The following is a 17,291-nucleotide window of genomic DNA, read 5'->3' on the forward strand; positions in this document are numbered from 1 at the left end:
TTTTACCCACCTTGGAAGGATGGAAGGCTGAGTCAACCTTGAGCCGGTGAGGCTCAAACTGCCTAACTGCTGGCAGCCAGCAGCCACCAGTAGTAGCCTGAAGCACTGCCTTCTAACCACTGCCACCATGGCTCAATGCTTCCATGGGTAGATGCCTCCATGGAAGCCAAGTGCCCAAATCTCTTGCAATTGACGCCAAAATGGCCCCAGAGAGCAGGGTCTAGTGACACAATGGATTTGTCTCTGTGTGGCTGCAACAGTCTTAAGCAGACAATAGAAGTTCAGCAGAACCAAGTTCTGGACCACACAATCACCAAAAACATTCTCAAGACAGCCAAATGTGTGCACCATCATATCATATCAGGAGAATGGAGAGGACCTCACTGTAACAGCTTCCATTTCTGCAGCAGACGGGGTGTTATGAGAACATGGTCCTTGCAAACACTACTTGAGGTATCTTTGTACACAATAGGGAGGACAAAAGGACAATACCCCAGAGACAGTGCCTTCTGTCTGCACTTTTGCTTTACCAAACCATCCTGCAGAAAGAACTACAGGGTCTTAAGAAAGGGTTTCTGCAGGTTGATTGAATGCCAAAGTGGGGCACAGTTTTGCCAACCACCCCTTTAATTGCCCAGTCCCCACGCGATTCCTTCCTTCCTGCCCCACCTGAACCTGTCACTCACTTGTTGCAGACATGATCCCGGAGGTGGGTCAAGACAGCAAAGTTGCTGCGAACTGTCCGCAGGCTGGCCAAGACCTGTGAGTGGGGGAAGAAGAGCATCGCTATGAATCAACCATGTTTTTTTTTGTGTGTGTGTGTGTATGTATTGTGTCACAACCCCTGGTATGCATACTGCTTCCCTTTTCTGTCTTTCTGTTCAGCCTAGGAGCCATCCAGGCGGAAAGCCATTTTTTTTATGTTGCCTTTGTTACATTTGTGTTGCATTTGTGCTGATAAATAAATAAATAAATAAATCTATACTAGTCTCCCTTTATTTATTTATCAGCACAAATGCAAAACACACACACACATACACACACACACATACATACATACACACACACACACATACACACAAATACAAATATGAATAGTCTTTAAGAAGATGCTGGATAGCCATCTGTCTGGAACGGTATAGGGTTTCCTGCCTAGGCAGGGGGTTGGACTAGAAGACCTCAAAGGTCCCTTCCAACTCTGCTATTGTATTGTATTGTATTAAATATATATTTGAATCAACCCATGTATTGGATTTGCCTCCTACAGTGAGCCATAAATGAAATAAAAGCTTAACTAGGCCATACAATGAGCCATGGTTAAAATTAACCAAGTTTAGCATATTTTATGGTCTTAACTGACCAGGTTATACAATCCAAGCCTGAAAGGATGTTATCAGTTAGGAGGGCCTCTAACCCTTCATACAACTTTTCCCTGAAACCCCCCTTCCTCCTTTAGAGCAGGGGTCTCCAACCTTGGCAACTTGAAGCCTGGCAGACTTCAACTCCCAGAATTCACCAGCCAGCTGGCAGTTGAAGTCCTCGAGGCTTCAAGTTGCCCAGATTGGAGACCCCTGCTTTAAAGAATACTTGAGGTTTGCAGGCGTGGGTTTGCAGTCTTTAGACAGTCTCTTTTCCTCCCTGACTCTCATCTCCGCCTCTCAGTAGTCTTCTTGCAGCTACCAGAAATGGAAGTTTTCTTTTGTTGCCTGATTAAGGAGAGAGTGAGGCTGTTTTTAACCTTCCTTCCCAGTTGGTACCAAAACTCTGGATCCCAGGAGGGAAAAATTGCTTGCTCACTCCAGGTGGTGAATTCACTCTTCCATGTACTTCCCTTCTTTTAAGAGACAAAATGTTTTCCTCCTGCAGAGCACTGTTACAGAACAGTGAGATATCCCAAAGGAGGGATATGGGAATGCCAAACCACATACAGGTAATCTTTGAATTACAAATTGGGGCCAGAATTTCCACTGCTAAGCAAACAATCTGTTAAGCGAGTTGTGCTTTTTTTTTTTTGGCCAGTTATTAAATCACTGCAGTTTTTAAGTTAATCAAACGTCATTAAGTGAATCCAGCTTCCCCCGTTAACTTTGCTTGTTGGAAGCCAGTTGGGATGATCACAAATGGCAAACACATGACCTCTGGAGACTGCAACCATTGTAAATACATGCCAGTTGACAAATGCCTGACTTTTGATCACACGATTGTGGGGAATGCAGTGACGGTCGTAGGTTTAAGGGCTGGTCATAAGTCACTTTTTTTCCAATAGCAGTTATGCTGCTGTAACTTTGAACAGTCGTTAAAGAAAAGGTTGTAAGCCGAGGACTATCTGAATGTGAGGTATGTATACTAAGGCCAACAAGAAGATTGATAAAAATGATATACCGTATTTTTTGGAGTATAAGACGCACCAAGGTTTTGAAGAGGCAATTTTTTTAAAAAAAAATTCACTCTGCAAACCTCCCAAAAACTGCCCGTTTTTCGCAAAAATGAGCCCGTTTTTTTAATAAAAAAAAACAGGGGATGAATAGCCCTTAGGAGGCTTGAGAGTGTTCTTGGGGAGGTGAGCACAAAACGGCCCATTTTTCGCAAAAATGGGCCCATTTTTTGTCAAAAAAGGGCATTAGGAAGCTTATAGAGTGCTCCTGGGAGCTGGGGGGGGGGGAAGGAATTGAGCAAAACCAGACTTTTTTTTGCTTTCTGCCCTCCTCAGCCCCCAGGACCTCTCTGAAAGCCTCTCACAAGCTATGAACGGCCATTTTGGTGAAGGGGATGGAGTTTCAGGAGGCAAAAAATGCTGTATTCAGTGTATAAGATGCACCCAGATTTTCAGCCTCTTTTTTGAGGGAAAAAGTTGTGTCTTATACTCCGAAAGATACGGTACATGGAATGCAGAGTGGAAGCCTGAGAAGTAGGGGTGAAATCCTCCCGGTTCAGCCCGGTTCGACCGAACCGTTAGGGACGATTGTCGTTGGTTCTGTGAACCGGTAATAAAAAAAAAAAGCTTCTGAGGATCACGCGGCTCAGCTGTGTGAGCTGCGCGATCATCAGAAGCTTCTCCCTTCCCCGCTTTTTAAAGCATTTTTTTCCTAGTTCTCCTGAACTAGCAGGAAAAAAAATGCTTTAAAAAGTGAAAAAAAGTTGACCATGCCCACCAAGTCACATGACACCCCCACCAGACCACGCCCACAGAACCGGTGGGGGGGGGAATTTAGATTTCACCACTGCTGAAAAGCTATGTATAGCATGTTGGAAGCAGGGAAATTCATTATTTTTGCACATATAAACTTGGGAGTAAGGATGATAAAAAAACAGATAAAAACAATTATGCAACATTAATTCCCCAAATATCTAGGTATGATATGTGACTATGACTAATAAGTTAAATGACTTTTAGAAAGAGTTCAAAAAAATAATCAAAAGTGAGGAAGGGTCCATGAGGGAACAACCCCTCCCCGCCCCCAATGCTTTCCAGAGAAATGAGGCTACAATTCAGAACCCTAGTGACTTGTGGCCCCGCGGCCTTAACATATCAGGTTGGAGGAAGCCGCATAGGGAACATGATCTCATTATGCTTCTGAACATGTTCTTAACTGGGCACAGGGACACAGCATGCCAAGATTGACAAGGGTAGGCCATTTTCAGCCCTAAAGAGACTACCTACCTGTGCAAAAGGAGTAACAATCATGTCTTCTCCATGCCTGCAAGGAGAGAAGAGAAGTAATGTTAATGGCTACAAAGTCGAAAGAGTGGGTTTAATTTCTGAACCCAGCACGAAGTGCCAGACCGAGAGCCCTATCCAGGTAACATCCCTGTCCTCAGCTAACCCAGAGTAGCTGATGGCCTTGGAACTTTCTTTCCACACTATGGCAGACCTTTCAACATATCCCCGGTGAAATCGGAAACCTGGATCAGAACCCGCCCTGTACCCATTTCATAAGACCCTGTCCCTGTGCCTTGCATGAAATTCACTGAACTTGACATGGTTGTTCTCAAATGTAAAAGAATGAGAAGCTGAAGAGGATTATTCTAGTTGCAAATGCCAGAATAGAATTCTTCTGCAATTGAGAACGCAGAAGAGGTAAGGAGAGGAGAGTGGAAGGGAGAAAAAGAGAAGGAGAGAGGGTAGGAAGGGGAAGAGGAAGAGTAGGAGCAGGGGAGAGGTAAGGGAAGAAGGAAGGGGAAGGAGAGGAGGAAGGAACAAAGTAGAGAAGGGAGGGAGGGAGAAAAGAAATGGAAAATAAGGTGGTGTTACAATGGGCGGAAGGAATGGTAAATAAAGCAACCCAAATTGTATATTATAACCTATTAAATGGAATAACAAATGTATAAGAATGACAAGTGTAAAGAAGAATAACAATTATGTGAATTGTTATTTAACAATTATGTTGTTAAATATTACTTACATACATACATACATATATATATATGTGATTAGATTAATTATAATATAATGTAATGTAATGTAATCTATAATATAATATAATATAATATAATATAATATAATATAATTATATTATAGATTACATTACATTACATTATATTATTATATAATATTATATATTATATATTATATATTTATTATATATTATATATTATATATTATATATTATATATTATATATTATATATTATATATTATATATTATATATTATATATTATATATTATATATTATATATTATATATTATATATTATATATTATATATTATATATTATATATTATATATTATATATTATATATTATATATTATATATTATATATTATATATTATATATTATATATTATATATTATATTATTATATATTATATATTATATTATTATATAATATTAACAATTATGTGAATTTACAGTGGTATGTTAAGAGAATAAAAAATAAGAAACTTTTATATATAAAAAAAGAAGAATTCTGCGATCTTTCTTTAGCAATAGCAATAGCAGTTAGACTTATATACCGCTTCATAGGGCTTTCAGCCCTCTCTAAGCGGTTTACAGAGTCAGCATATCGCCCCCACAGTCTGGGGTCCTCATTTCACCCACCTCGGAAGGATGGAAGGCTGAGTCAACCTTGAGCCGGTGAGATTTGAACCGCTGAACTGCAGATAACAGTCAGCTGAAGTGGCCTGCAGTACTGTACCCTAACCATTGCGCCACCTTGGCTCCCAGCTAAACTGGTCACTAGACTGCAAACATCCCAAGAGGCAGGGTGGTCCCTGGGAGACCAGTGTGGCTCTGGTTTTACAGCCAGAAGAGGAACATTGAGAAATTCCACGTAACAAAGGATGTCAAAAATGGAAAAGAAAGAAATGGGCATTTGGGTGATTGGATGAGCCTCGCTTTCTGCTAGCAAAAGACAGAAAAATGTACAGGGGTTACCAGTGTCCTCTGTGCTTACATGTCACTGCTGACGGAGGAATTGCGGGACATGGCTTTCGGGGAGAAGTCATAGTCACTGTCCGATCGGTAGAGGAAGGACTCCCGACGTTGGCTGTGGGGCGTTGTGCCTTGTAAAACAAGTCCCAGGCCCAGATTGGCCTGGGAACCAAGGGGACTTCGTCCTGGAGAAAAGCCATTCTCGACATCAAAGCTGTAGAAAGACAAAAAGAGAACGCCAAAAGGTAAAAAACAATTGCTCCAGTTGCTTTGCTCAGTCTTTTCCTGTTGAAAGGAACATTTTATTTTTAAAGAAGATGGCAATTGTGGCTCATAATATAGACCACTGATGGCAAACCTTTTTTTGCCTCCGGTGCCAAAAGCATGCATGTGCACGCTATCGCATGCACTCACGTGCCCACCCCCATAATTGAATGCCCCACAGCGCCATGCCTCCTGCGCATGCACGCATGACACACACAGCCTGTTGCCACGTACATGCGCACACGGCTTTCTTGGAGCCTGGGGAGGGCGAAAACACCCCCCCCACCGCCCGGAGGTCCTCTGGAGCCTGGAAACAGCCCATTTTCCGACTTCCAGTGGGCCCAGTAGGTCCGTTGTTCACCCTCCCCAGGCTTTCTAGGAGCCTGGGGTGGGCGAAAAACGGCCCAACATGCAAACCAGAAGTTTGAAAACGGACTTCCGGGTTGCCCATTGGGCCGTCAGGGAAGCCTCCGGAGGGCAAAAATCAAGGCCGAAAATCAGCTGGCCAGTGTGCTGGAGCTGATAAGGCAACGCCTCACGTGCCCTCAGAAATGGCTCTGCGTGCCACTTATGGCATGCGTGCCATAGGTTCACCATCACGGATATAGACTAAGCCTCCAATTAAATTACAGGTAGCCCTCAATTTAACAACTGCTCGCTTAATAACTATTCAAAGTTACAACAGACCTCCTTTGATTTGAAGTTCCAAAGGCCAACACCCCCCCCCCCAAGGTCATCTGATCACAGATTGGGCATTTATGCCCAAATAGCCTGCATTTATGGCTGTTTGCAGCATCCCATAATAATGTGACCCCAATTTTTTTGTCAGAAACTCCAGTTTCCATCAAAAACTATGGATTGCAGATCCTGGATTCTCTTAACAGACACAGACTTTCCTTAGTAACTGTGGTGTTCACTTTACATCTACTGCATTCGCTTAATGACTGCCTCAAAAAAGATTTTAAAATCAGGGGCGGTCATGTATGGGAATCTAATTAACGACTAGCATTTATGACCATAACTTGGGCCTCAATTACTGTTGTAAATTAAGGACTATCTATAAAATTTTACAGGACTAATCTGAAAAAGGAGTACTAGCTGCCCAATAGTGACTGACTACTAGTCACTCAATAGTGAGGGTGGTGGCTGCATATAAATTTAATAAATAAATAAAGCTTCCATAACTGCAAACATGCATACATATGAATGTACCTCACTGCTGAACAGTAAGAAAGTTTAAAAATTGGGTACATTTTAATTCCTGGAAGGAGAATAGAGGCTGATGAGCTTTACCTATAGTCATTGACAGGAGGACCATGGGATGATGGTTCTTAGTGTACCACTTTAGCAAATATTTGGTACCTATAAGATTTGGAGAGGAACATTTGTTGCCTTAAAATTTTCATGGAGAAAACCAAGTCTACTATAGCAGTGTTTCTCAACCTTGGCGACTTTAAGTCCTGTGGACTTCAACTCCCAGAATTCCCCAGCCAGCTGTGCTTAAAGTCGCCAAGGTTGAGAAACACTGTACTATAGAGCGGTTTCAATTCGTTCATTCAGTTTGTATAACCACCACTTGATGTTTGACTCTATGCAACAGAAAGCAAGAGAGAAACAATAAAACACAAACAAAACTGAAATACATACAGTAATTCCTGAGGAAGCCCCCAAATCCACAGCAATAAACCACTAAACCCTATTATAGGTAGTCCTTGATTTATGACCTTAGCAACCATTTGAAGTTCTGATGGACCTCCTGGGAGGTACTTACAATCCAGTTCTGTCCCCTGTCGTCGCCCCCCCCCGATCACATGACTGTACATCAGGCACTTGGCAACATTTTTGAAGATTTGTTGTGTCCCATTGTCATAGGACCATCCTTTATGATGTTTTTGCTGAAAACCGGCAGTTACTTCCAATTTTCAGCAAAAAAAAAAAAATCCCCATAGCAAACCATTAAGTGGTTCACTTAATGACCACTGCATTCAGTTTATAATTGTTGCATTTACTTTAGGACTACCAATTTCTATGGAGCTTCTCAGTCATCCAGGTCATGGTTTGATATAGATGGCCTCTTTCACCCCTCTTTCAAACCAGCTTCTTCTCTGTCCAAAATATCAACCAACAAATGCTCTTACACATTGGCAGAAAAAAATCAGAACACAAAATACAAGCTGGGTAGATATGACCTTGTAAATGACCCCCCACACAGTCAAGGATCTTGGAGTACTCATCTCAAATGACCCAAGTGCCAGAGCTCACTGCAACAGCATTGCCAAAAAGGCATTAAGAGTTGTTAACTTAATATTGTGTAGCTTCTTCTCCGGTAATATTGAACTGCAATATAGGGCATACAAAACTTTGAATACAGCTCATCTGTCTGGAACCCGCACTGCATATCAGACATAAATACAATTGAACTAGTCCAGAGATATTTCACAAGAAGAGTCCTCCACTCCTCTGCTCGCAAGAGAATACCTTATGCCACCAGACTTGAAATTTTGGGATTAGACAACTTAGAACTTTGCCGTCTTCGATCCGACCTAAGCGTAGTACATAAAATTATCTGCTATAGTGTCCTACCTGTCAATGAATACTTCAGCTTCAACCACAACAACACACAAGCTCACAATAGATACAAATTTATGGTAAACTGCTCCAAACTTGATTGCAGAAAATACAACTTCAGTAACAGAGTTGTCAATGCCTGGAATGCTTTACCTGACACTGTGGTTTCTTCCCCAAACCCCCAAAACTTTAACCTTATATTGTCTACTGTTGACCTCATCCCATTCCTAAGAGGTCTTTAAGGAGCATGCATAAGTGCACTAGCGTGCCTACCGTCCCTGTCCTAATATTCCCTTGTATTGGTATTCATTTCATGTATTCATAATCATGTCTATACTTACATCTGTTATACTTGACAAAATAAATAAATAAATAAATAAATAAATAAATAAATAAATAAATATAAAAATAAATAAAAAATGGACTTTGTTGTCTTCAACAGAGTGGCCTGTGTCTTTTAAATGCAGATGGACTGCTGAATCTAGTCCCAATGTGTTTATGACTACCACACTCACTTAATGACCACTGCAAAAAGGTTGTAAAATCTGGTCTGGTCACATGAAGACCCATTTTCCAATCATCATGATTTATGATTGTCATAGGCAGGCTCCATTATGGGCAAGGACTCAAGGACTATCTGTACTTAGTTTTATTCGGGTGAAGTACCACACAAAGTATTATTTTAGAGGCCAGCAGGATTACAGCACTCACGAACCTGTGGCCAAAGGCAACCCAAGTACTAAATCAACTGCTGCTTTGCCAAGTTTTAAAAATTCTTTGCTCTTCCACTCCACCAACTTAACCTACCGATCAGATTCACATTTACTGCTAACCCATAATGCGTCTTGCTTGCTTTCAATAGCAATAGCAATAGCTCTTAGACTTATATACCACTTTATAGTACTTTACAGCTCTCTCTAAGCATTTTACAGAGTCAGCAATCTCATTTTACTGACCTTGGAAGGATGGAAGGCTGAATCAACCTTGAGCCTGGTAAGATTTGAACTGCCAAATTGCAGGCAGCAGAAGTAGCCTGCAGTACTGCACTCTAACCACTGTGTCACTGTGGCTCATATGTATCTGATTGTGTGGACTAAACCAGGAGCCGGCAACCTTAAACACTCAAAGAGCTACAAAGGTAAGGTGACCAGACGTCCCGCTTTTGGCGGGACACCCCCGCTTTTTGATGCATTTTCCCGCGTCCCGCCCGCTTTTTAAAAAGGCACGCTTTTTTTGGCGCTCGCAGCTCCCGCCCATCAGCTGCTGGGCTGGCTCATCGTTCTGTTCTATGCTACCACCTACAAATTTAAGCCAGCCCAGCCTGCCGCTCACTGATTTGATTGGCTGGACTTCAGCCAATCAGTGAGCTGGCCAACCAGCTCACTGATTGGCTGGACTCCTTAGCTGAGGACGCATGCGCGAGTCTCCATTTTATTTCGTCTTTGTTTTGGGCAGCTGCGCTTACTCACTGGTGGTGAGTAAATCATGTTTTGTATTGTCTAATTTGGTACCGTGGGAATCGGGAGGCGCTGGGGGGAGGAGACAGCCCCCTTCTCCCCCTTTGGCTTTGCGGAGTTCACAGCCAGCCCCTGTGGTTCCATCCAGAGCTTTGCCGCCCGTGCCAGCGGCAAAAGCTCTGGAACCACGTGGAAGTTCTCGGGCGGCTGCTCCCTCGCTCTCCTTTGCCGCCCGTTCCAGCGCAGCACAGCCTGTGCTTCCTTCGGACCTTCCCGCAAATGCGCCGCGCTCTCCAGAAGGGCTAGGACGGGTCCGGCGGCTAAGCAACGCGCGGCCTTCGCCGGGACTGACAGCCGTGGCGAAAGTAGCCCCCGCCGGCCGCCCTCGCTTTTGTCTGCTGGGTAGTGAAGGCGGCGGAGGAGGAGGAAGCAGCCCGGCGTCGCTGCTCGCCGCGCGCTCCCTCGCTCGCGGCCAGGCTTTGGTGCTGCCTTTCCCGCTCTGTGCATGCTGCCCAGACCTCTCCTCCTTCCGTGGAGTCCATTCGTGAATCAATGGGATTCGCCGCGGAAGGAAGAGAGGTCGTGGCAGCGGCAGACGCCAGCAGAGAACGTCCCCTCGCTTCTGGGGCTTCCTTCTGGGGCTTCCGCTGCTGTCCCGACCTCTCTTCCTTCCGTGGAGTCCATTCGTGAATCAATGGGATTCGCCGCGGAAGGAGGTGAGGTCGTGGCAGCGGCAGACGCCAGCAGAGAACGTCCCCTCGCTTCTGGGGCTCCCCGCTGCTGTCCCGACCTCTCCTCCTTCTGTGGAGTCCGTTCGTGAATCAATGGGATTCGCCGCGGAAGGAAGAGAGGTCGTGGCAGCGGCAGACGCCAGCAGAGAACGTCCTCTGGCTTCTGGGGCTACCCGCTGCTGTCCCGACCTCTCCTCCTTCCGTGGAGTGCGTTCGTGAATCAATGGGATTCGCCGCGGAAGAGAGGTCGTGGCAGCGGCAGACGCCAGCAGAGAACATCCCCTCGCTTCTGGGGCTCCCCGCTGCTGTCCCGACCTCTCCTCCTTCTGTGGAGTCCGTTCGTGAATCAATGGGATTCGCCGTGGAAGGAAGAGAGGTCGTGGCAGCGGCAGACGCCAGCAGAGAACGTCCCCTCGCTTCTGGGGCTCCCCGCTGCTGTCCCGACCTCTCCTCCTTCTGTGGAGTCCGTTCGTGAATCAATGGGATTCACCGCGGAAGGAAGAGAGGTCGTGGCAGTGGCAGACGCCAGCAGAGAACGTCCTCTGGCTTCTGGGGCTCCCCGCTGCTGTCCCGACCTCTCCTCCTTCCGTGGAGTCCGTTCGTGAATCAATGGGATTCGCCGCGGAAGGAAGAGAGGTCATGGCAGCGGCAGACGCCAGCAGAGAACGTCCCCTCGCTTCTGGAGCTCCCCGCTGCTGTCCCGACCTCTCCTCCTTCTGTGGGCTCCGTTCGTGAATCAATGGGATTCGCCGCGGAAGGAAGAGAGGTCGTGGCAGCGGCAGACGCCAGCAGAGAACGTCCTCTGGCTTCTGGGGCTCCCCGCTGCTGTCCCGACCTCTCCTCCTTCCGTGGAGTCTGTTCGTGAATCAATGGGATTCGCCGCGGAAGAGAGGTCGTGGCAGCGGCAGACGCCAGCAGAGAACGTCCCCTCGCTTCTGGGGCTCCCCGCTGCTGTCCCGACCTCTCCTCCTTCTGTGGAGTCCGTTCGTGAATCAATGGGATTCGCCGCAGAAGGAAGAGAGGTCGTGGCAGCGGCAGACGCTGTACAAACTAATCCAACCTAAATGTAGAGGAGGAGAAGAAGGGGGGATTTAAAAAGAGCAGAGGAAAAAGAAAAGGAAGCATGAAGAAAACATAAAGAAAGGGATGGGAGGGAGGGAAGGAAGGCAGTTTATGTTGAAACAGAAAATATTATATAAGGAAGAAAATGGAAATAACTTAGGAATGAAGGAAGGAAGGAAGGAAGGAAGGAAGGAATTGCACTTAATATTGAAGGAAAAGAGAATGAAGGAAAAAGTATTGGAAGGATTGAAAGAAGGAAGGAGGAACAAAGAATTACACTTAATATTGAAATGGAAAAGAAAATATAATGAATGAAAGAAGAAGTATAGGAAGGAAGGGAAGGAAGGAAGGAAGGAAGGAAGGAAGAAACAAAGACTGTTGAAACAGAAAAGATAATATAAGGAAGAAAATGGAAAGACGTATAGGAAGGAAGGAAGGAAAAAAGGAAGACAATGTTGAAATGGAAAAGAATATAAGGAAGAAAATGGAAAAAATTATAGGAAGAAAGGAAGAAATGTACTTAATATTGAAACAGACAAGGGAATGAAGGAAAAAAAATATTGGAAGGATTGAAAGAACAAGGTTTTCCTTGTATGGGATTGATAGTGTCATTCTTAAATTTATTCCCCAAAATTTTTCCCATTTGTCTAGTTCAATGTTATAGCCAAAGTTCTGTGCCCATTTTATCATTGGTTCTTTTACAGTTTCCAATTTCCTCTTCCATTTGATACTTCAAGAGGAATTTGTATATTTTCCCTATCATCTTTCTGTCCAGACTTTGAATAATTTTATTCAATTTGTGTGGTTCTGTTTCAATACCATATATTTTAGTGTCTTTATTGTATTTAGTTTTAATTTGGAGGTAGGTTAGCCAGTCACCTTTCATATTCTGATCTGCCAATTCTTCAATTGTTTTTAAATTTCCCTGTCTGTCAATTAGATCTCTGTATCTTAGAATTTTGTTCCAATCTGTAAAATTTGGGTGTGTCGTTCTTTCTGTTGGTGATAGCCAATTTGGGGTTTTCACATAGTGGATTTTTTTGATTTTGAGCCATTGTTGCAGTAAAGTTCTAATTAAATGATTTTGAAAGTATTTGTGCATTTTATGTTTGTCATTCATTCCATAAGAAATTATGCCAGCCTGCCTGCAGGTCATGGCCTTCTAAGATCAGAATTCTTTTATTCTTTAACTCAATCCAATCCTTCATCATTGTCATTGTTACTGCAGTTGCGTATATATAGGCTCCCTGTGTGCTTCCATCCATCCCTACGAAGATCTGCTGACTCTGCCTGCCTGCTGGTAAGTGAGCTGGGTTTTTTCTTTTATTTTTTTAATGTATTTTAAAATAATATTTTATTTATTGTGCATATGATTTTTAAAAATAGTGTTATTCTGTGTTGATTCTTTTTTTAAATTGTCTTAAACTATTAAAAAAAAGATTCTATCCAAAATAAATTGAAACAAGCCATTTTTAAAATTTCTATGCACAATACTTTGAAATGGACTCAGGAGTCATGATTGACACTGAGTGAATTTGCACTTTTAATAATCAGGAAGATACAATGGCATTGAAAAAAGTGACTGATGATCATTTTTCACACTTAGCGACCGTTGCGACCATTTTTCACACTTAGCGACCGTTGCAGCATCCTCATGGTCACGTGATCAAAATTTTGTTTGGCAACAGATTCGTATTTATGCTGGTTTCAGTGTCCTGGGGTGACCTTTTGACAAAAAATATTTTTTTTAATCAAGCCCCCCCCCCCCCCTGGTCAAGGGCGTCCCTCTTTTCCAATCTGAAAATCTGGTCACCTTATACAAAGGTCCTAACTGGAAGCCCTCTGTTCAATTCTGGAGCCGACTGGATGTCCTGTTTCCCCACCATAGAGTCTCCTCCTAGCATGGCATCCTTTTTTCTCTGCCAACCGGAAGTCCTGTTCTCCCACCATAGAGTCTCCTCCTAGCGCTGCATCCCTTTTCCTCTACCTGTCCTAACTGAAAACCCTATCATTTGTGTAGCTGACTGGCGACAGGGAGCCGCAGCAGAGGGATGAAAGAGCCACATGCGGCTCCAGAGCTGCAGGTTGCTAAACTGTTGTGGCTTGTAAACTATAGATGATAGTTGAACTTTTTCAGTGAACCTACCTATTTGGCATAGTCAACAAATCATAAACACACCTGTTGCAATACCCCCTGGCTTTCATAAGAACAATAACCTGTTAACTAGAAGGAAATAGTCATTCCCCTGTCAAACAGGGTCTTCCAGAATGAGACAAGGCTGGAGGTTAGATATGCAAGGAGATTTCCCTTCCTGCCATAGAGAAAAACTGTCACCTTTTGTAACAATAGAAGAAGCTCGATAAGTAGGCTAGGAAAAGAAGAAAAGTAGCATCTTCCTGAGCAACTGTTAAAAGGAAGACCCACAAAAATCTAGAAAAGGTCCAGGCAGTGGGCTCTAGCCTCAAGCATTCTTAGATGATCCTAAGAAATAGATCAGTGTTTTTCAACCTTTTTTGTGCAAAGGCACACTTTTTTCATGAAAAAAATCACGAGGCACACCACCATTAGAAAATGTTAAATTTTTTTAACTCTGTGCCTATATTGACTATAGGCAGGTGTTTTTCCCACGGCACACCTTACACTATGTCACGGCACACTAGTGTGCCACGGTACAGTGGTTGAAAAACACTGAAATAGATAACAAGTCTAGTTGAAATTGCACATTAAGTTTAATTTTTGTTATCGTGTTTAACAGTATTAAGGTCTAATGTTTTGTCTCTTGTATTGTTCTTTGTGTAAAACCAGTAATTTGGGTGTTTTATGCAATTTGCAATTTCTTTACAGTGGAGCTACCTCTAAATTAGGAGCAGATCAATGTTATGTTCTGCCTAAAGCCTTATATTTTCCTTCTTAGTTTTCTTTTAGAGGGCTTATTCTTTACAGTTGCTGAGGTGTGAACAGCTCTATATTTTTATCTCTTTTGTTACCGAATATTTTTGCATACATCTAAAGCTAAAAGGGGATTTTTACATTTGCTTTTCTTTTTAATAAAATTTTATTTTATTTCTCTCTCGTGAGATTGGTCTGCCTTCTGAAGGAGAGACAGGAAAAAAAGATTAATTCTTCTAGCCACAACACTAGAAGACCAGAATGTGGTGCTATTGACTTTATTTTATTTACCGTAGTTTTCCTTGTTATTTGCCAATAAAGCAACAAAGCCATCTTTCTCTCGCACACTCCAACATTAGGGGGAGCTGCACTGGAAGATACTAAAGGCAATGATAGCGCCGTCACCAAAGCAAGAGGCAGAAATAGCGTGTATAGATGCAGAAGGCTTCTGGGATAGTAGTTTTGAGACCACTAATTCACCCTTTGTTACTTTGCCATAACATGGTGGTATGAGATGCATGGAGAGATGTACTTTAATTTTTGTAATATGTGTTTTCTTTTATGTTGTACGCCACCCTGAATCCTTGGGAGAAGGGCGGCATATTAATCCAATAAACCTAACCTAACCTAAACCTACTAAAAATTAAACTTTTACTCATAAACAACTTTCCCCCCTTCTTTTCCCCTCCTCACTTCTTTCTCTACACTTTTTAAATTGGGAAATGTTCGGATTTGCAGGCACATACAGTTATTTGTTAGTTTTAGTTTCTGAGTTTGATAGATAAGCTAAGTTCATGTTAAGGGGCACAGCTTTCCTCTATGCTAATGTTAAATTGGAAGACCTCTTGGTCGATCAATGTATCAGATTCTGAGATTGTTGAAGCAGAGACCAGTCTTTCCATGAGGAATCATTGAATCATCTGAAATGAAGAAGATTGCAAACCAGCTACCTGGAGAGATTTAAAAAGAATGGAGCTGGAATTCCAGAGGGAATAGGATTCTAAAAATTGGGGCTGATGAGAGACCACAAGGAGCGTGCCCATTACTTAAAGTTGGAGGAGTTGAAGAAGGATGAAGGAAGATCTATTATGGAAATGAGGAATTATAGTAAGAACTATGAAGCAATGGAACAATTTGCCTCTGGGTAGTATTGTGGGTACCGAACCGCTGGAGGTTTCCAATAAAAGATTGGGCAACCATTTGTCTGAGATGGTTTGAGGACTCCACCTTGGGCACAAGGTTGGACTAAATCAACCCAATGCTGACAGCATTGCCAAATGAAAGATACAGAGGTCCAGAATACAGGCAGGGTGAGATTCCTGACCACTTTCTGGACATCTCTGAAAACAGTTGCCAGAAATAAAAGATGGATGAAAAGTCATTTTATGCATCTCCCCCTTACATTTGGTCTAGTCATGGTTAAAACACCAGGCTAGAAAGCAGAAGTTTGCAAGTTCTATTCCTGCCTTAGCCGCAAAACCCAGTGAGATGACTTTGGACCACTCATTCTCTCAGTCCAAACCACCTGGCAGGATTATTGAAATGAGAAAAATAGGAGGAAGAAGGAGTATTAGGTATATATATATCGTCACTTATAAAGCCTTTCAGGGTATTGGACCTGGGTACTTGAGAGACCGCCTGCTGCCAATTACCTCCAATAGACCGATCAGATCCCACAGATTAGGCCTCCTCCGAATTCCACCCGCTGGCCAATGCCGACTGGCGACTACCCGGAGGAGAGCCTTCTCTGTGGCTGCTCCGACCCTCTGGAATGAACTCCCCGTGGAGATTCGAACCCTCACCACCCTCCAGGCATTCCGCAAAGCCCTTAAAACCTGGCTGTTCCGACAGGCCTGGGGCTAAAGAGTTTTTGCCCCCCTTCTCGAATGGTATGGTTGTTGTGTGTTTTTAAATTTTGTATTGTTATGTCTTGTCTTTTTATCCCCCTGTCTGTACCTCCTTCCCTGATTGAATTGTGAGCCGCCCTGAGTCCCCTTCGGGGAAAAGGGCGGCATATAAATGTAATAAATAAATAAATAAATAAATAAATCAATATATGCTGCCTCGAGTTGTTTATAAAAATAATAAAGGTGGAATAAAAGAATAAAATGAAAATATCACAGAAAGTGCCAACACTTGGTTGATCTTGGCCAATCATCAAAAAACAAAGTAAGATGGACAGGTGGTATTTTGGAGGAAGACCAGCAGGAAATCCCACGGTATAAGCTAGACTGGAACTTTAGAAAAAAAATCTCCGAAAAAGGCAGTGGTCTGATTGTCAAGATACTCCAGGGAAACTTTACCTTCTAGTTCCCTCCCCCCCCCAAGTAATTATCAGAATTGAGGTGGTCCTCTTACATTCCCTACTAAGAACTAAGCAAGTGGTTAAAAACAAAACTACGGTGCAAATGATGGCACATTCAACACAAGCATGCTGAAAAGCATAGACAACCTTAAAGGATTAGCCTGAAGGTTACCTCTTTTGTATGAGTGGATGGGGAGAGATAGGAGCTTTGTTTGCTTGATGAATTCGACTCTTTTTGTAAGGTTGGGATGCATTTTGTTTTATTAAGAAAATCTGTAGGGCCACCCAACTCATTCATGGTGACTCCTATAAACTTGGGAGTTCTCTTGCTTTTCTTTCTTGCTATTCTCCTCCTCCACTCAACTCCTCCTCCTTAAGCTCTCTCTTCTAGGAGAGAAAGGGAGGTATGTGGGATTATGCTTAGATACGTTTGTGAGCAAGAGCAGCTTGTTTGTGAAAAACAAGAAGCAATGGATGGAAACTAACCAAGGAGAGAATCAACCTAGAACGAAGAAGAAATTTCCCGAGAGTTCAACAACTAGAACAACAATTAATCAGTGGAAAGGCTTGCCATCTGTAGGAAGTTATCACCCAGCCCTCTCCCAGAAAAATGAAATATCCTAGGAAATATTGAAAAGGCAGA

At 43.1% G+C, this 17,291-nt stretch overlaps 1 protein-coding gene across 1 annotated transcript in view; it reads right to left on the reverse strand.

Moving 5' to 3' along the window:
- PDE4C (phosphodiesterase 4C) overlaps positions 1 to 12,670 on the reverse strand; it is a 44,494-nt gene extending 31,824 nt beyond the window's left edge. Inside the window, 4 exon segments of the mRNA XM_032238863.1 lie at positions 687 to 760; positions 3,662 to 3,698; positions 5,394 to 5,585; positions 12,636 to 12,670. Of these exon segments, the coding sequence (XP_032094754.1) occupies positions 687 to 760; positions 3,662 to 3,698; positions 5,394 to 5,585; positions 12,636 to 12,670 (338 nt within the window).
- Between the last annotated feature and the right edge of the window lie 4,621 nt (positions 12,671 to 17,291).

This window comes from Thamnophis elegans, chromosome 1 (assembly GCF_009769535.1).
Source record: "Thamnophis elegans isolate rThaEle1 chromosome 1, rThaEle1.pri, whole genome shotgun sequence".
NCBI classification, from domain to species: domain Eukaryota; kingdom Metazoa; phylum Chordata; class Lepidosauria; order Squamata; family Colubridae; genus Thamnophis; species Thamnophis elegans.